Source organism: Cryptomeria japonica, chromosome 3 (assembly GCF_030272615.1).
Source record: "Cryptomeria japonica chromosome 3, Sugi_1.0, whole genome shotgun sequence".
Lineage (NCBI taxonomy): Eukaryota > Viridiplantae > Streptophyta > Pinopsida > Cupressales > Cupressaceae > Cryptomeria > Cryptomeria japonica.
This window is the reverse complement of record NC_081407.1, coordinates 231742565-231759561: the sequence shown is the minus strand read 5'-3', so window position 1 is coordinate 231759561 and position 16997 is coordinate 231742565. Positions and strand designations below refer to the sequence as shown.

Genomic DNA, 16997 nt, shown 5'->3' with positions numbered 1-16997 from the left:
CATGCCAGCAATCATTGATTCTAGCTCCGTGTATGATAAACAAATCATGCACAGCCCAAACACATCAAGATGCTCTCAACAGTATATGCTCATCATGAGAATACCAAAACATTAAACACGAGAGCTAAATATTTAACATTTGACCTCTCTGACTGCTTGCATCATCATTCAAATCAGATCAAATACATGTCCTCAAAAATATACATCAGATTAGAATCAGGATACAAACACAAGCCATCATTAATTTTAATATGAAGAGCAATAAGAAATGAATAAGGCATCATTAGCATTACACTTAACAATATCTTCCTCTAAATTAAAATAATAGAGAAGCTTTTTTATTGAAAGAAAAAATGAATCAAAGTACAATATGTTTGGCAAAAATAGATTACAAATGTGTACTTAAAAAGGAAGAGAAGAATCTTCAAACTAATACTTACCCAAAATCAACGGAATTGAAATATCCATAAGATGTGCCATGTAATTCTTCACAATATGTAACACTACAGAAACAAAAAATATTAATGTGTTAATCAGATATTAGATAGACAGTGAACTATTGAAAACAACCATGAAAGAAAGAAAAATATTTTTTAGGCAATGAAAAAATTAGGTTCATTAGGCTTGTGAAAACCTTGAAAAGAAATAACGTGAATCTTCCACATGCTGAATTTATGAAGAAAGATCCCAAGAGAAAAGATATGACCAGGATCAACCATGTAGAAAGCAATGAATTGTTTTTACCAATTAAGTATTACTTCTAGAGATAACTTTTGTATATTGAACATGATGATTTTATAACATAAAAGTAAAGAGAAGAATAAAAGCACTTAAATTTTATTATGTGAATACCATTCAAGAAAAGTCAAAAAGGTACAGATATAGGAAACCTAAGGGTACTAAAATTAAAGATATTCCATATAGCAACTAAGTATTTTTAAGTCTTCACTTACATAGCAAGAAAATAGTGTTCTTAAATGCTACCGTGGTTCTGATAGAAAATATGGTTGAGAAGAAAGTGATTTCTAATTAGAACTGGCCCGCTACAACACTATTGAAATAGATTGCATTAGCCAGTGTGCTTAGATATTAGGTAATAAGAAGATCCGATACGTCAAAAATGAAGCAGACCAACAAAATCTGAATAGGATATCCTAATGGAAAATCAAACTGCCTACTCAAAAAAACATAAACATGCAATATAATTCACTCGGGGCCTGCAAGTATAATGGACAGAATTGGAGGTTCTTTTGTAGGGGAAGGCATCTCTTAAAAAAATCACACCCTTTGTAACTGACTGACAAATCTCAATAAAAATTATTAAGTTATGAATTACATTTCATTAGAGGTTACACTTATTCAATGCAAAAAGTCCTTAAATTACCAAACTAAGGACAAATCATTGCAAGAAAAATCATTTAAGACAATGGACAATGAAGATATCATCACACATCTGTTTTTCCAATGCCCAGGGATGGTCTCCTTATGGCAGTGTTTATCCACAGTGTTTAATCTTCCATGGGTCAACATTCAATCTTTTGAACAGATGATTAGACTTTAGAGCATGGCAAAGCCATCTATGTAAGGGTCAAAACTTCCTCCCAGAAATATGCTCTGGTATTACCCTTATGCTCTGTGACATTTGGAAGGAGAAAAACAGCAGAATTTTTCATCAGGAGAACACAGATGTCAGTTATGTTTGGGAGAAGATCAAAATGAATATCGTTGAATCTTTCACTTATAAGATTTTTCTACCTCAGATTCTCACTTTGAAATTGGAGCATTTATGTTAACAGCTCTCTTTGCAACACAAGACTTCAATGATGCTTGTCATTCGACCTAAATAAAAAAAATCATGTTGAGGATTAAGGTGTCTTGGACTTGGTAATTCCTAAGTTATTTATTTATTCCCATGGTTATTTAGCATTTATATTATTAAATATTTGTGCTCCATCAAAAGGGGGCGTGAGATTTTGAGTTGTCACTTTTGTCACATGTCAATTACCTTGATAAATAAGTTATTAGTTGTCAAAAGATGCCCTTTTAGTGGTCTAACATGAAAAGCCTATTCTTTTAGATGGTATGACAGTTTCTATGGCAACTATAAGGGCTAAAAATAAGGTAGTTTTTTTTAGACCTGAGAATCTTTCCATAAGCTATTGATGTATAGGCATATGCTTTGCATATTCTATTTTGCATGTTGTATGCAAGAAGGAATTATATATTGAAGGCTTAAGATGAAGACATTATGGTAGTTTATTTTGTACACAAATGTTACTGGATTGAAGACTAAAGAGAAGTATAATCTTTGTTTCACGAAGATAATGCAAGCATAGACATCTCTTCCTGGTGGAGTTTTTTCGCAAAAGGGTTTCTCGGATTCTCCACATAAGCAGTGTTATGTGTTTGTTCTTTTGTCCCATGGTTTCTTATGGTTGCTGATTTGTTTCTATTTGTTGCTGCTCTCTTATGGTGATGATAAAATGATTATATTGCTGTTTTTATTTTCGCATAAGGTTGTTGTTTAAGAATGGTAAAGTGGCTGATTTTAGCAACATAAAGGAGTTGAATCTTCTATGGCATTTCAATCATTAAGCAAACATAATTTCAGAGTTGCAGTAAATTTAAAAATTCCATATGTAACGGTTGCCTTCATTACCCAACATTCGGTATCAAAGCATAGTTATTGCTGGAGGATTTGTGCTTATTGTGTTGCAGGAGGATTTTTTTGGATATTGTGTATTATGCAGATCTAAGTGTAGTAATCATGGCAAATTCTTTAAGGTTCGATGTTGAAAATTTTGATTGTCAATCTAGCACCAGAAAGAACAGAATAAAATGTTGGAATTGTGAGAAAAGAGGGCATGTCAAACAAGACAACAAGGGTACAAAGAAGCAGTGCGATTCTAGCATAGAAAAGTCCTCTGGTTCAAGTGAAGAAGCTCTTGTTATTTCTTGCAATTCTCTTTCTAAGGAGAAGTGGATAATTGATTGAGGATGTTCATATAATATGACTCCTTATAAGGAGTGGTTCAACTCCTATTAAAAGTATGGTGGTGGAAACGTGCATCTCAGTGACAACAATACCTGCTACATAATTTGTAAAAATAAAGTAAAGCTGATTTTTAGTGAAGGGAGAATTAAATATCTGCATCATGTTTTGCATATTCCTGGGTTAGCGAAGAATTTAACTTCTGTTTTGAAACTTAGTGATAAAAGAATACATGTGACATTAGATGAGTCTGGTTGCAGATTAGTGAGGGTAAGATTTGTCATAGCTAAAGGGTCAAGGACAAGCACATTGTTTAAGCTAAATGCTCCTAATTATGTGAAATCAGCTCTTGTATCTATTAAAACATCTTGTATTTTGTGGCATCAATGTTTTGGGCACCTAAGTGAAAATGCTTTAAAAACCATTATAAATGAAAAACTAGTTGATGGGTTATCTTTATCTCATGAGAATTTGGATCTTTGTGACACCAAGAGCTTGAAAGAATGACTCTTCGCCCTGAGCAAGTTGGACAAGCGGAGAATAATGGCACAACGGACCACCGAGGCCATGCAACGTCAGCATAAGTTCTGGCATGACAAACACCTCCGGAGAGCGATCTTCAAGCCAGGGCAATTGGTTTTAAAATATAATAGTCATAAGGAGATCAAGCTTAGGAAGTTTAAAGTTTGTTGGTTGGGACCGTATAAAATCAGGGAGGTTGGCAAGAATGGAGCAATCAAATTGGGAACCTTGGACAACAAACCCATCCGAGAACCCATCAACGGATCCAAGTTCAAGGCTTATCAAGAGAGAAAAGGACCCAACTTGGCAATCAATAAGTTGGAACACACAACCCAAGGAGGATGGACAATAGGAAGAGATGATTAAATACTAAATTTTGGACTATAGCTTCCTTATCTAAACCACAATTTTAAGAAGAAAATAATGCATAAATAATTAAGCAAATCTTCAAACTTAGTAAGTGTTTTCTATTAAATTTGATTCTTTAATACATATGGATTACAAAATGTTGGAGTCTAAACCAGATAAAAAGGCAGATGCCATTGTGATTATATATTAATCTAAAATATAACTAACAAAAAATAGTAGTTAAAAAATATAACAATTTGAAATCATGTTAGTATGTGAAGTAAGTTTTGGTTATCCAGCATTGATTAAGCAGTTGACGGTGAATTAAAACTGCACATACTCGCGTAGTAAAAAACCCACAAGTACTCAACAACTCGGCGAGTACTCAAAGGATTTGCATGCTATGCTAATACCACTTGATAGCATCCACAAATAAAATAATTGCAATCAGTTAATGTAGAAAAAGACATTACCACAACACAAGAAGTTTGTGGGCCAAGATGCTCTTATATCTAATATATATGGAAGAAGAAACTACAGACTACATGTCCAAGAGATCCTGAATACATAACATACTTTTCACCCTTACAATGATTTTCATCATCTTTATATAGACCTAACAATATAATGGAGGGATAAACCACTAAACCAATGCAAGCCTACTCATTACCTAATACAGTTAATTACACAAGTTGCACACATGATACAATTTAATTTACGAGATTTGTGCCACATGTTGGCATATCTATACATCAATACACATTATAATATCATATCTCTAGGTCCATAACAACTACATGAACAAAAAAATTGAATTTAAAAAGAATTAATAATATAACAAACACATCACCTAAGAGAATAAAGAATCAAACAATCACACCATCTACAAACATGGTATATTGGACATAGTTGCAAATAGAAAAAGCATAACAAAGAATGGTGAAGTATACTAATCAAAATCAATCTCAAACATAGAGCAATCCGAAGTTGAACTTCAAACTAAAATTCAAAAAGCCCTATCCTCAATGCTAAACGAAAAAAATATTAGCCTGCCCTAACTTTTTTCTTTTGTTATTATGCTTCAAAACAAACCAAATAAAAGAAATGTATGCATAAATGACATTCCAAACACGGGTTTTAAACATTCATAAAAACTTGTGAAACAACAAACATAGTGGATTGTGATTATTTCAAATTAAAAATAATATTTTCAAGTCAAATGCTTCTATTATAAACTACCTACTTTGCCCGTTATTCATTATTAGGATTATAACCAAACTTGTAAAAAAAACAGGAAATCAAGGAATTCGTCTGTAACAGCAAATGTGTTTATTATATGTTGAATGATTGATGAATGATCATGTTTTGTTGCATGCCAGAAAAAATAAAATTTTCAAACATATTTTAATATAATATAAATTAGCTATTTTATTATGAAGCTCATAGTTTGAAAAATGTATGTTATTTAAATGTGCAGTTGCAGTGAGTATATAATTAGTAAAAGTGGGTGACTAACATTGTAATGTCCCCATCTTTACGACATCCTGTTTTGTAGACATTAGCTAGTTTTCAAGGTTTTTCGTAGGTTTCTTGATGCACTAGTAGGGTTATAGTGTTCTTGGTGAGTTCAATTCTCAATTTTAGTGGGTTTTGACAGCAGTTGCTATTAAGTGCCTGCATGGTGCCAATCTTTCTGGGTTTTCCTAAGCTTGTTCTCTTTGGTCTTTGGAGAACACTACTATTTATAGTAAGTGCTTGCGTGGCTCCAATCTTTTTGGGTTTTTTTGGGTTCTCTTTGGTCTTCAAAGAACACTGCTATTTATAGTAAAAAGTTGCATGGCACTGATCTTTTTGGGTTTTTCTAGGTTAGTTATCTTTGGTTCTCAAAGAACACTACTATTTATAGTATGCACTTGTGTCAGCATCAGTTATCATCTGTCAGCTTCAGTTGGTTCCAACATGTTTCATTCTATGTTTTCGATGCCTTGGCAAGTTTCCATAAGGTGATGGAAATTATTTTTATTAATGTTACCCCATCCCCGAAACAGCTAACCATCCCCTGTGGCTAGGAATGATTTCAGGCTTACAAAACAAAAAAAAATTAAGGTTTTTTTAATTTTTCTTTGCTTCTATTGGTTTGTGGGGGGCCCACAAGGACTTCTAAACAACAAAGGAACCCTAAAATAACATAAAGAGTTAAAACCAAACCAAAACACTAACCCAACAACCAAGACTAGTCGAGATACCATTGGATAATCAACTTCTCCCAAAGGACGATAGTGACTCAGATGGTTCTGAATCTTTGGATATTGATAGCCCAAATGAGGCTTAGTTTCATAGACTGTTGTATTTTGATGTCTAAGACTTTTGATACATGTTTGAGACTGCTGTTATAATGCTTTATTGAAATTTATTATGTACTGCTCCCGTGATTTATTTACATAATGATATGTTGTTATCATTTACTAACATAACTCTCTCTCTTTCCCTCCCCCTCTCTATAATATATTAAAATATTTTGAAAAACTCATATATGTATACATATATAGGTATATACATACGTGTATGTATATTATATATTACATATACACATACATATACATATAAATATACATATACACATACATATATATATATATATATACATATAGATATATATATATATATACATATATATATATATATACATATATATATATATATGTATATATATATATGTATATATATATATATACGTATATCACTGTCACACACACACACACATATATATACATATCACTGTCCCTTGTCGTCCCCTAAAAAATGGCCCTCTAGGGGAGATCCTAGAAATGCATCATGTTGTGACGTTTTCACACATCGCCCCATTGCAAATGGGGACCCCCACTTTTTCGCTTTCTAGGCTAGTTGTCTTACCTTAGCTGAACAGAGTCTTTTGCTATTAACCTTTGTGTTGAGGAAGTGTAAGGGGTCAAAAGTTAATTAAGTCAAGTTTGTCTCTTTAGGATGGAGTGAAGACAGTCAGTTATCCAGACTTTTAGGATAAATGACTCATCTTTTACTTGCAAGGCTAGGGATGAAATGCTAAATTTGAAGTATAGGAAAATTTCCTTTGCTCTTCAATAGCACTGACAGTGACTTCCTTTGCTCTTCAATGGCATTCGCAGTCACTTCCTTTGCTCTTCCTTGACATTGACAATCACTTCCTCTGACCTAATAGAAGCAATACGTGAGATGATGTGAGATTAGGTGATGTGAGAAGAGGTCAAGTTGAACAAGATTAGGAGGAAGTTGATAGATAAATCTCTTGGATCAAATTTCACTAAATATACAAAGTTTCCTTCGTCATCCAAGTGGTCTGATCACACCTCATTGAGAGGCAGGTTGAAAGGGCAAAATTTGGCTAAGTACATGAAAATTTCCATTGCCCCTTCCTAGGAGCGAATTCCACTTCCTTTGCTCCTTCCTAAGAGCGAAGTGTACTTCCTTTGCTCCACTTTAGGAGCGAACTTCCTCCCCTCACCTTCTATAAAGTCTAAAACACATTTGATCATCATATGATGCCCTTTGTTAAGCAATGAACTCAATTCTCAACTAGCAACCTTGAATTTCACTAAGTATGAGGTCACTTCCTTTGCTCCCTCTCAGGAGTGAACTCGACTTGACTTCCTTTACTCTTTCCTAGAAGCGAATTTGGCTTCCTTTGCATACTTAAGGGTGATTTGATGAGCTTAAACCAATGCAACCTCATTTTGATCATCGAAGGGGTCAAATTCATCATGATTTTGATAAGGAATGGATGGAGATGATGATTTAAAGTCACTTCCTTTGCTCCTCAATGAGTACGAAATGCACTTCCTTTGCTCCTTCATGAGAGTGAAATGCACTTCCATTGCTCCCTCTCAAGAGCAAACCTGCCTTCCTTTGCTCTTTCATGAGAGCAAAATATGTTCCAAGACCTTCCTTGAAGGTAATTTGATGCATCTAAGTAGATGAAAAGAGGGCAAATTGACGAAACCTAGCTAAGTGGCGAATTGAGGTCACTTCCTTTGCTCCTTCTTAGGAGCAATATTCACTTCTATTGTTCCTCAATTGGAGCAAACTTCTCTTCCTTTGCTCCTTCATGAAAGCGAAATGACTTCTAAGACATTCTTTGAAGATCATTTAAAGCATTTCCATGCAAGAAGGATAAGAAACTTAGGGTATGAATTGGCGACAAAAGACAAATTGATGAAAAGATGGCTAGAAGTAAGCTAGATGACAGGTGAAATTCCTTTGCTCTCCCTAAGGAGCGAATTGCACTTCCTTTGCTCCTCGTTAGGAGCAAACTTCCTTTGGACCACTTCCTTTGCTCCTTGGGAAGAGCGATCTTGCTTTCATTGCTCCTTAAGATGGCGATCCTTGTGCCTTACCTTGAATACCACCTTCCCTTTGCTTGTTAACATGGCATATGTAATGGACACCCTAGAATGCCCAAAAACTAAACCAACTGCTGATAGGAATTTAGTCAAACAGTTTACATCCAACTCCTGATTTCTCTGTTTAATGTTTAAACCTCTTATGGCTTTGGAAATGAAATGTTTGTTTGTTTTTAAGTCTTTGCATAGGTTTAAAATCACATAACATGAACTAGAAGGAAATTATAGTAATATGCAACATGAAGATTGAACTACTGCTGATATGATATTATTTCCAGAATTAATAAAGTCAAATACATAGCAGATTTTTCAACTCACTAAATACTCCAGCATTTTTGACATAATGTTCCAACAATGACTTCCCATCTTGCTGCTACAGTAGCATGAATAGTGTCGTGCTACAGTAGCATGAATAGTGTCGTGCTACAGTAATGTGAATAGTGTTGCGCTACAGTGCTGCTACAGTATTAATTAGTCTTCAATCAGTCCAATATCTTCATAAAATCATCCTTCAGAATGGCATAAGCATTGGTCAAGAAGTGAAGAAGGTATGAGCAAAACACCAAATCTGCCTGTAGCTGGAGATGCACCCAATCTGCCTGTTAATGAAGCTGATAGCAATGGATTCCAAAGGCCAAACCCCAAGGGAATGACGTCTAGAATGTCACAAGAGAGGATAGACGTCCTCTAATGCCAAGAACGGATCTGCAACTCACACATCAATTTCTTCTCATATTCAACATGTTGAATGAAGCCACAAAAGCTTCCTTTTATTCTTTCTCCAAGGGTCGACCCAACTCACTTGAGCAATGTGGGATAAAAGATGTGCAATATAAAACATATTAAAATATTCACTTATGTCTCCCTTGGGTGCCCCTTTGATTTGCACGCATCCCCATAAAATAAATATTAAAGTAACACTTTAATATTTTACAATTAAATTAAATGTTACTTTAATAACACTTCAGGCATTAAAATATATTGGCAATCGGGCTCCGAATAGCGTGAGTGATAGTGTCATAACCCCTCTTTGGACATTGGATTATTGTGATTAAATAAATACGATAATTAATACATTTAATAATATTGGAAAAACGTCTCATTTATGAGACTTCACGATTTTCCTCTAAAGTGAGAGGGTTATCATAACCCCACATCCTGGTGATGTAATTAATAATAGATTTTGTGATTCTTAATCATAATAATAAATTATCATTTATTAGGTAATTAATTATTGATGTTAATAGTAATATTAATCATTCATTAATATAAAAATAATATTAATCATATCAATATTAAATATTATTTTAATACAATATCATACCCAAGAATGTTCAAAATTATTAAATGAATAACGGATTAGGGTATTAGAAGCAATGTGAAGGATAGCGACAAAGGAAAAAGCAGCAAGGGACACAGGTAAGACACTTACCCGCCTTTGTTTATTTTGGTAGTAGGGTTTCATAAATCAATAGGATTTACATAAATTAGTAGGGTTACATACATATAGATAGATATTCAATCAATTCATTAGTACATAAATATATGTAGTTATTAATTCAATACGTTTGCATATACATAGATGTGGCAAAAATACATTTATATATAAATGGAGATTAATATAATGGATATTAATATAATACATTAACACAAAAAATATATATATATATATATATGTTTATACATATGGGTATACAATGTGTATGAACGAATCTCCATATGCTCAATTAACTAATGAATGAATCACAACTACAAATTGAGAATAAATGGCATTGTTCGATTAAGGACTAGTAGGAATGGATTAAGATATTATCATGATGATGAATGAGGCAATTGCATATCCAAAACCCAATGAGATTTATGAAGAATAGAGCAACAAGGATAGCAGGAACTAGGCCTCTATCAGGTAGGCAACCCGCTGTGGATGATTGAATGTCTACCATCAGTTGGACCAAGGGGGAGTGTACCGCTCTTGGGCCTGATAAGCGCTACAGGTGTCTCGTTGTGTCTAAATCTTTTCTCTTTCATTAATGGCGAATAGGGAGTTAAGCATAGTCCATTTAATTAATACTTGAGGAAAATATCCAAACATTGTGCTATCTATCCTCTTTGTCGATATGGCTAATCAGACTCATTATATTTACTCCATTTGAAATTCTTAAATACTCTACCTGAGATCACAAACTAGATTGAGTGTTTATGTTTTTGCATCAAGTTGGCGTTGATTTGTGTTTCTACTCATAACAAGAAAGAAATTTCACAATGTGTGTATTCACATGTATACTCCATGTTTGCATATATGTATGCTTCGTGTTTTCCATGTGTATGCTCTGTGCCCTCCACGTGCATGCTTCGTGTTTCCCATATATATGCTCTGTGTTGTTTAACTCATGTTGGTAGATAACTTAGTTGAGGAAATTAAAATAAACATTTGCTTGAGGACAAGCAAATTCGGGAAGGGCGGACTGTCATAACCCCTCTTTGGACATTGGATTATTGTGATTAAATAAATACGATAATTAAAACATTTATTAATTAACATTTAATAATATTGGAAAAACGTCTCATTTATGAGACTTCACGATTTTCCTCTAAAGTGAGAGGGTTATCATAACCCCACATCCCGGTGATGTAATTAATAATAGATTTTGTGATTCTTAATCATAATAATAAATTATCATTTATTGGGTAATTAATTATTGATGTTAATAGTAATATTAATCATTCATTAATATAAAAATAATATTAATCATATCAATATTAAATATTATTTTAATACAATATCATACCCAAGAATGTCCAAAATTATTAAATGAATAACGGATTAGGGTATTAGAAGCAGTGTGAAGGATAGCGACAAAGGAAAAAGCGGCAAGGGACGCAGGTAAGACACTTACCCGCCTTTGTTTATTTTGGTGGTAGGGTTTCATAAATCAATAGGATTTCCATAAATCAGTAGGGTTACATACATATAGATAGATATTCAATCAATTCATTAGTACATAAATATATGTAGTTATTAATTCAATACGTTTGCATATACATAGATGTGGCAAACATACATTTATATATAAATGGAGATTAATATAATGGATATTAATATAATACATTAACACATAAAATATATATATATAAATAAATATATATATATATGTAAATACATATGGGTATACAATGTGTATGAACGAATCTCCATATGCTCAATTAACTAATGAATGAATCACAACTACAAATTGAGAATAAATGGCATTGTTCGATTAAGGACTAGTAGGAATGGATTAAGATATTATCATGATGATGAATGAGGCAATTGCATATCCAAAACCCAGTGAGATTTATGAAGAATAGAGCAACAAGGATAGCAGGAACTAGGCCACCCACTGCGGATGACTAAACGTCTGCCATCAGTTGGGCCAAGGGGGAGTGTACCGCTCTTGGGCCTAACAAGCACTACGGGCATCCTATTGCATCTAGTCCTCTTGATCTCATTAGGAACTAAATATGGAATTGACTTATTGATAACATGTAACCATTAGAGAATTTGCTAACTACACTTTAGATCAATCATTCGTATCACAAACAAATGTTGAATTGCATTGTTTATATGTTTTTTTTATAGACTGCGGATTTGGGACATTACAGATAGCGCGTCAGAAAGCTCTCGTCGAGGAGTATCGAATCCAATCACCAAAGCTAGCCTCCGTTGTGTCCTGCTGACTTACTAAAAATAGTAAGTATGACTGAAACTAAGTAAATCAACTCCGTTTTAGCCCAAACTAGAAATGACTATGCCAAAACACTCCAGGATCCCCTTAAACCCTTCGTTACGTTAGCCCTCGGGACCATGTAGAGCTAGGCTAACGCACATACACTTGGTCAACTGCTAAAGTGGGGACATTACAGCATAATCTAATCAAAGGATCAAATTGGTAAAGAAGTTGATAGAAATGACAATGAACTTTAATTCCTTTGCTCTTGCCTTGAAGCGATTTCCTTTTCTCTTTCCTTGAAGCGATTTCCTTTGCCCATGCCTTGAAGCGAAATGCACTTTCATTGCTCTCACTTTGGAGCGAACTTCCATTGCTTTAATTTTGGAGCAAACTTTTTTTATGCACTTCCATTGCTCCTCAATTGGAGTGACTTCCATTGCTCTTACATTGAAGTGAAGTTCCTCTTTTGCTCATTGAAAGGTATGATTGAACAAGTATTTGTTTGGCGCCAAGGTTTTAAATTTGAATGGGAAAGGTTTATTAAACATTATCAAGTCAGACCTATAAACAATTATGATCTTAGTGCAAAACCTTTTGAAGTCAGCCTACCAAGGAAAAGACACACCCTTTCCCTTAGATGCCTATAAAAGGGCATTCAAAATGTTCATTTCAATCATCATTTCAACGCAAATTTCTTCTCTACAAAAGCAGAGCAGCGCATTCAATAACAAGGAAGGCGAATTTGTTAATAAGGGCAGCAAATTTGATCATTCGTGAAGTAAACTGGAGCAGATATAAGGCGAGTTCAGTCATCCACCTTCAGCACCAGAAAATTCCTAAACACTATCAGACATATCTTTGGATCAGGTGCATCAATTCAGTATTAAAATCGTCCAAATCAGACAAAATCAGAACACATAAGGAATAAAAGATAGATGAAATTAGGTATATGTTATGTGTGTTTGATACCTATTTGACAATTTGTTTGTTTTGCAGGTGGCAAAGGAGGAGATCAAAGGGGGCAGATTGTAGGAAAATCGGCACAGTACTCCAAGGAGGAAATTTCTACATCAAGGTCAAGGTCCAGGATACAAGGATCTTCAAGAGGAAAGATTTCATCAGCAAGCACCAAGGTATCAAGGAGGGTGACTTCACAGAAAGGATTTTGAGGTATTCAAGAACTCTCATTGCATCGTAATGACATGAAGAAGGCAAAACTCCAAAGTATAAAGGAGAGATCATACAATCACCTCAAGGCAAGATAGGCTGAAAGATCCCGAATGCTGATTGGAACAATCTGATATGTTTTTCTGAGTCTGATTTATTTGACCAGCGGTTGGAATTTGGTTTTTTTAATGCAGTTTGAGGTTTTTGGATAACTTGCGTGTTATTGACTTTTAGAATTTGATAATGTAAAATGAATAACAAACGCAATACATAAAATAATTGACTAAAAAGAATTTGAGACTTCTGATTTTATTTATCAGCAAAGAACAAATGGAAATAAATGATTATCTTTAACATCCCAAGCCAATAATGGCCTACTAGGAGTCCAGTGCTGAGAATTGAAGGTGATTTATTGGCCTGAACAGGTGGAAAGATTGAATGAAGCACCTCCAGCTGCAACTAATGGCTTCAATGAGCTTTATTCACCTACTGAAAAATTATCTAAAACAAATTTGTGACGAAATCCTTATTCCAATGCGATTCCTGAACTTTCCCATAGGAGAAACCCCAATTTGGTGTGCCTTCTACCCACTAATTTGCTCCTGTAGCTCCAGCATGAATTGATTTCACCAAATAACTATGGGGAATCTTTATTTGCTGCTAACAATGAAATTTGTACAATAAAACTGCAGCAAATACCCTTATTTTACTTTATTGAAAACTCCAGGCAAGATATGGTGGTACGGCTAGCTTGGGAAAGGTACAGCCTACTGATTGGGAGTATATGCTTGCTTGAAATTGTGACTTTTTTGCTCAGATCAGAATTTCAGACCCTAATGTTGCTGTAATCCACCAAAAAGCTCTTGAATTTGGTCCCAAAGACCTGAAAAGAGCTTCCAGTGAAGATCAATATATTGATAGATGTGAGGGTTTTCGTCCTACACCTGAAATTTGGAGGTTTCCATCCCCAAATTTGCTCCAAAACTCTACCAATCTCGTTGCAGACCTATAGAAGATAATATTCTCTCAAAAAATAAACAACTCCATGCCAAAATGATTGTCAAATTCACTTTTTATTTCAGCTCTAACCCTAATTTCGAATTAGGGTTTCATCTCCCCTTTTATTAATAAAATAACTTTATTTTATTTATGCCTCCTTATGAAAAACGAATCACAAGGGCCTCCATCATTATTTTAATTTGGCCCCCTCATTATTCTAATAATATTTGCTAAAACGCCTAGGTAAGAGGACCAATGAATTATTATAACTTATTTCCCCATAAAGTGATTATAATATCAATTTATTATTATTTTATTAATATTTCTTTATTTATTAATAAAATGAGATCCGGGGCTCAGATTAGAATTCCGTCTGAAGTGCTATGATCACTACTGACGACTGAACCCCTACAGGCTGACTACCAGTTCCTCCTAAAAAATAGGTTCTCACCCTAAAAAATAGGAACCTCGCTCAAAGTGCTAGAAACTGTCCGAGAGGCTCCTGCTCAGCTTTGTGGTCCCCCAAGTGGTCAACCTATTAACTAGTAGTTCTCCCTAAAAAATAGGAGACCTCCCTAAAAAGTAGGAACTACCATCTGAACGTCTGAATCAGCTCACAAAGCCCCATCCAAGGCTCCATGACTCCTAAATGGGTTCCCTCTTCACTCCACTGGCCTACGGAAACCAGATGATAGGCCAATCCCTATGTGATGAACCCTTGCTGGTTCAACTCTTCAACCTGCTGTAATTTGTAGATCTTCTTGTAATTTTTAATTATTAAGATGGTCTTTCAGAAATAGACAGAAGTTGCAGAAGAGGGTTTCTTTAATTTGCAACACATATTGAATAATACATGAATTTAATCAACTGAAACAATGAATTGGAGAATTTAGAAGCATACCCGTAGGTCCTTAGCCAATTTAGTGAAAAGAAAGAATAAATCCGCAACTTACAAAGTTCTGATTTTTATTCTGGAACAATTCAAATCTCCTCTTATTTAAATACTAAGACACCCAAACAGTGGAAGATGGTGCCAATAAATGAGCAAGCTATGTGTTTGGGAAAAGAAGCCTCCAAACCACAAAAGAATCAACAACAAAACAATAAATAGGAAAACCCTACAACAAATCTGCCTTGTAAGAAGCCAATTCTGCCCCAATTCAATTCAATTTGACTTTTGAATGAAGCCAACCAAGCCGCAACAATTCGATTGATCTTTCACAATCTCAAAGCTACTGAATTCTGAAGAATGCACGCTCTCCAAAACAGGTCCAAACCCTAGCCGCTATAGCCAAGTGCTCAGAAGAAAATGTCAAATGCTCAATGTCAAGAATGAGGTTTAATTTCCATCTTGGCTGCCTAAATACCCAAAAGGTGAGATTTTTGGCAATTAGGGATTTAAAAATAATAACTTGCTTTTAGGGTTTCCAACTTAACCCTAAAAGCCACGCCTAGCTTAGGAGATAATAAATCTTCACTTAAATAAATTTAAGTGATGCACTTTATGATTTTATATTAAAATTTCATTAAAATATTAATTGCCTGTGGAACCACTAAAAAATTCATATCTCTCTCATTATTGCTCAAAAACCGAATCTGTCAAAAGCTAGGGTCACAGTTCTCCATGCCAATGAAAATTGGACCATGTCTTTTTTTAGCAATTTTTCCCTAAAAAATAGGAAATCCTCATAAAGTGTCAGAAACTGATGAAACGAAGACTAGAACTGAACTCAACACTGAACTAGAACAAATAGACAGACCACTCCTCAAGATACTACATTACTGACCCCTTTATCCATACTCTGTTAGCCTACAAGGGTCCAAAAATAAGCTAACTCCTCAATCCCAAGTCCCTGACTAGGATGGGGACATTACACCCTGCTCAACTGCATGTCACCTAGGAAGGGGACATTACATAGGCAGCAAGAGTAGAAGGTCGACAATACTTCCTATCATCATCACCACATTGAGCGAGCTTGAGATGTTGAGTATCAAGAGACATTGCTCAATACTCATTCATGGTAATGAATCAGGTCTACAAGTGCAAGTTGAGGTGGCATCTTAGTCATCATTCAACCAATCAAAGGGTTCCACATCAGCATGTCCAGATGCAATGCCCCTGACTCGTCCATGAGAGCACAAACTCCAATGTACCTACCCCCGTTTTCTATTGGTTCACATTCAGCATTGAACCTAAATGTAATTGTCTCATTGGCCAAAGGGAAATGTTTTAACAAACCCTAATTAGGGTTTTCATCTTGTAATCTCAGTCGTTGATTGTGGATCAATCCAGGCCATTCATTGTAAAAAGAGTATATAAAAGGCTCACCCTCCTCATTCGTAAAGGTCAATAGTTAAGCGTCGATAGTTTAGAAATAGTTGTTAGTCAATAGTTTAGAAATAGTGAATAGGAGGTTAATAGCGAATAGTAGATAGCAGCTAGAGTAGACTAGGAGGAGAAAGCAAAAATTGTTGCCAAAGTTATGGTGGAATGTGTTGTTTCTTTACAAGTGCAAGGTTTCTTGTTGGATCTTCATGTTAGATGATGAGTAATTAGATGAATGAAAGGAGTTGTGAATGATTAATGATGAAATTCATTTATCCACACCACTAGCAATGTGCTGATTGTAAGTTTGCCTTGTGTGGTCAATGAGCTTAGCTTCAATTGGTATTCACACTTGGATATGCATTGCCTTGATGATGTCTTTGTTGTTGATACTAATTTAAACATCATGTGCCTACCTTAGGAGATCGCACTAGCTTTGTAGAGTTGTTCGTTGATGGCGAAGCAAAGATTGGTTGAATTTCATCTAATCGTTCATTGTCTCTTGCATTCTTAGGAGT

The 16997-nt window shown here is 34.7% G+C and overlaps 1 protein-coding gene across 1 annotated transcript in view; it reads right to left on the bottom strand.

Annotated features, from left to right (window-relative positions):
• The window catches only part of LOC131048761 (ribulose bisphosphate carboxylase/oxygenase activase, chloroplastic), a 211590-nt gene that overhangs the window by 147563 nt on the left and 47030 nt on the right, over positions 1–16997 (bottom strand). The window contains exon 4 of the mRNA XM_057982829.2: positions 441–503. Within this exon, the coding sequence (XP_057838812.2) occupies positions 441–503 (63 nt within the window). The remainder of the gene's footprint in view (positions 1–440; positions 504–16997) is intronic.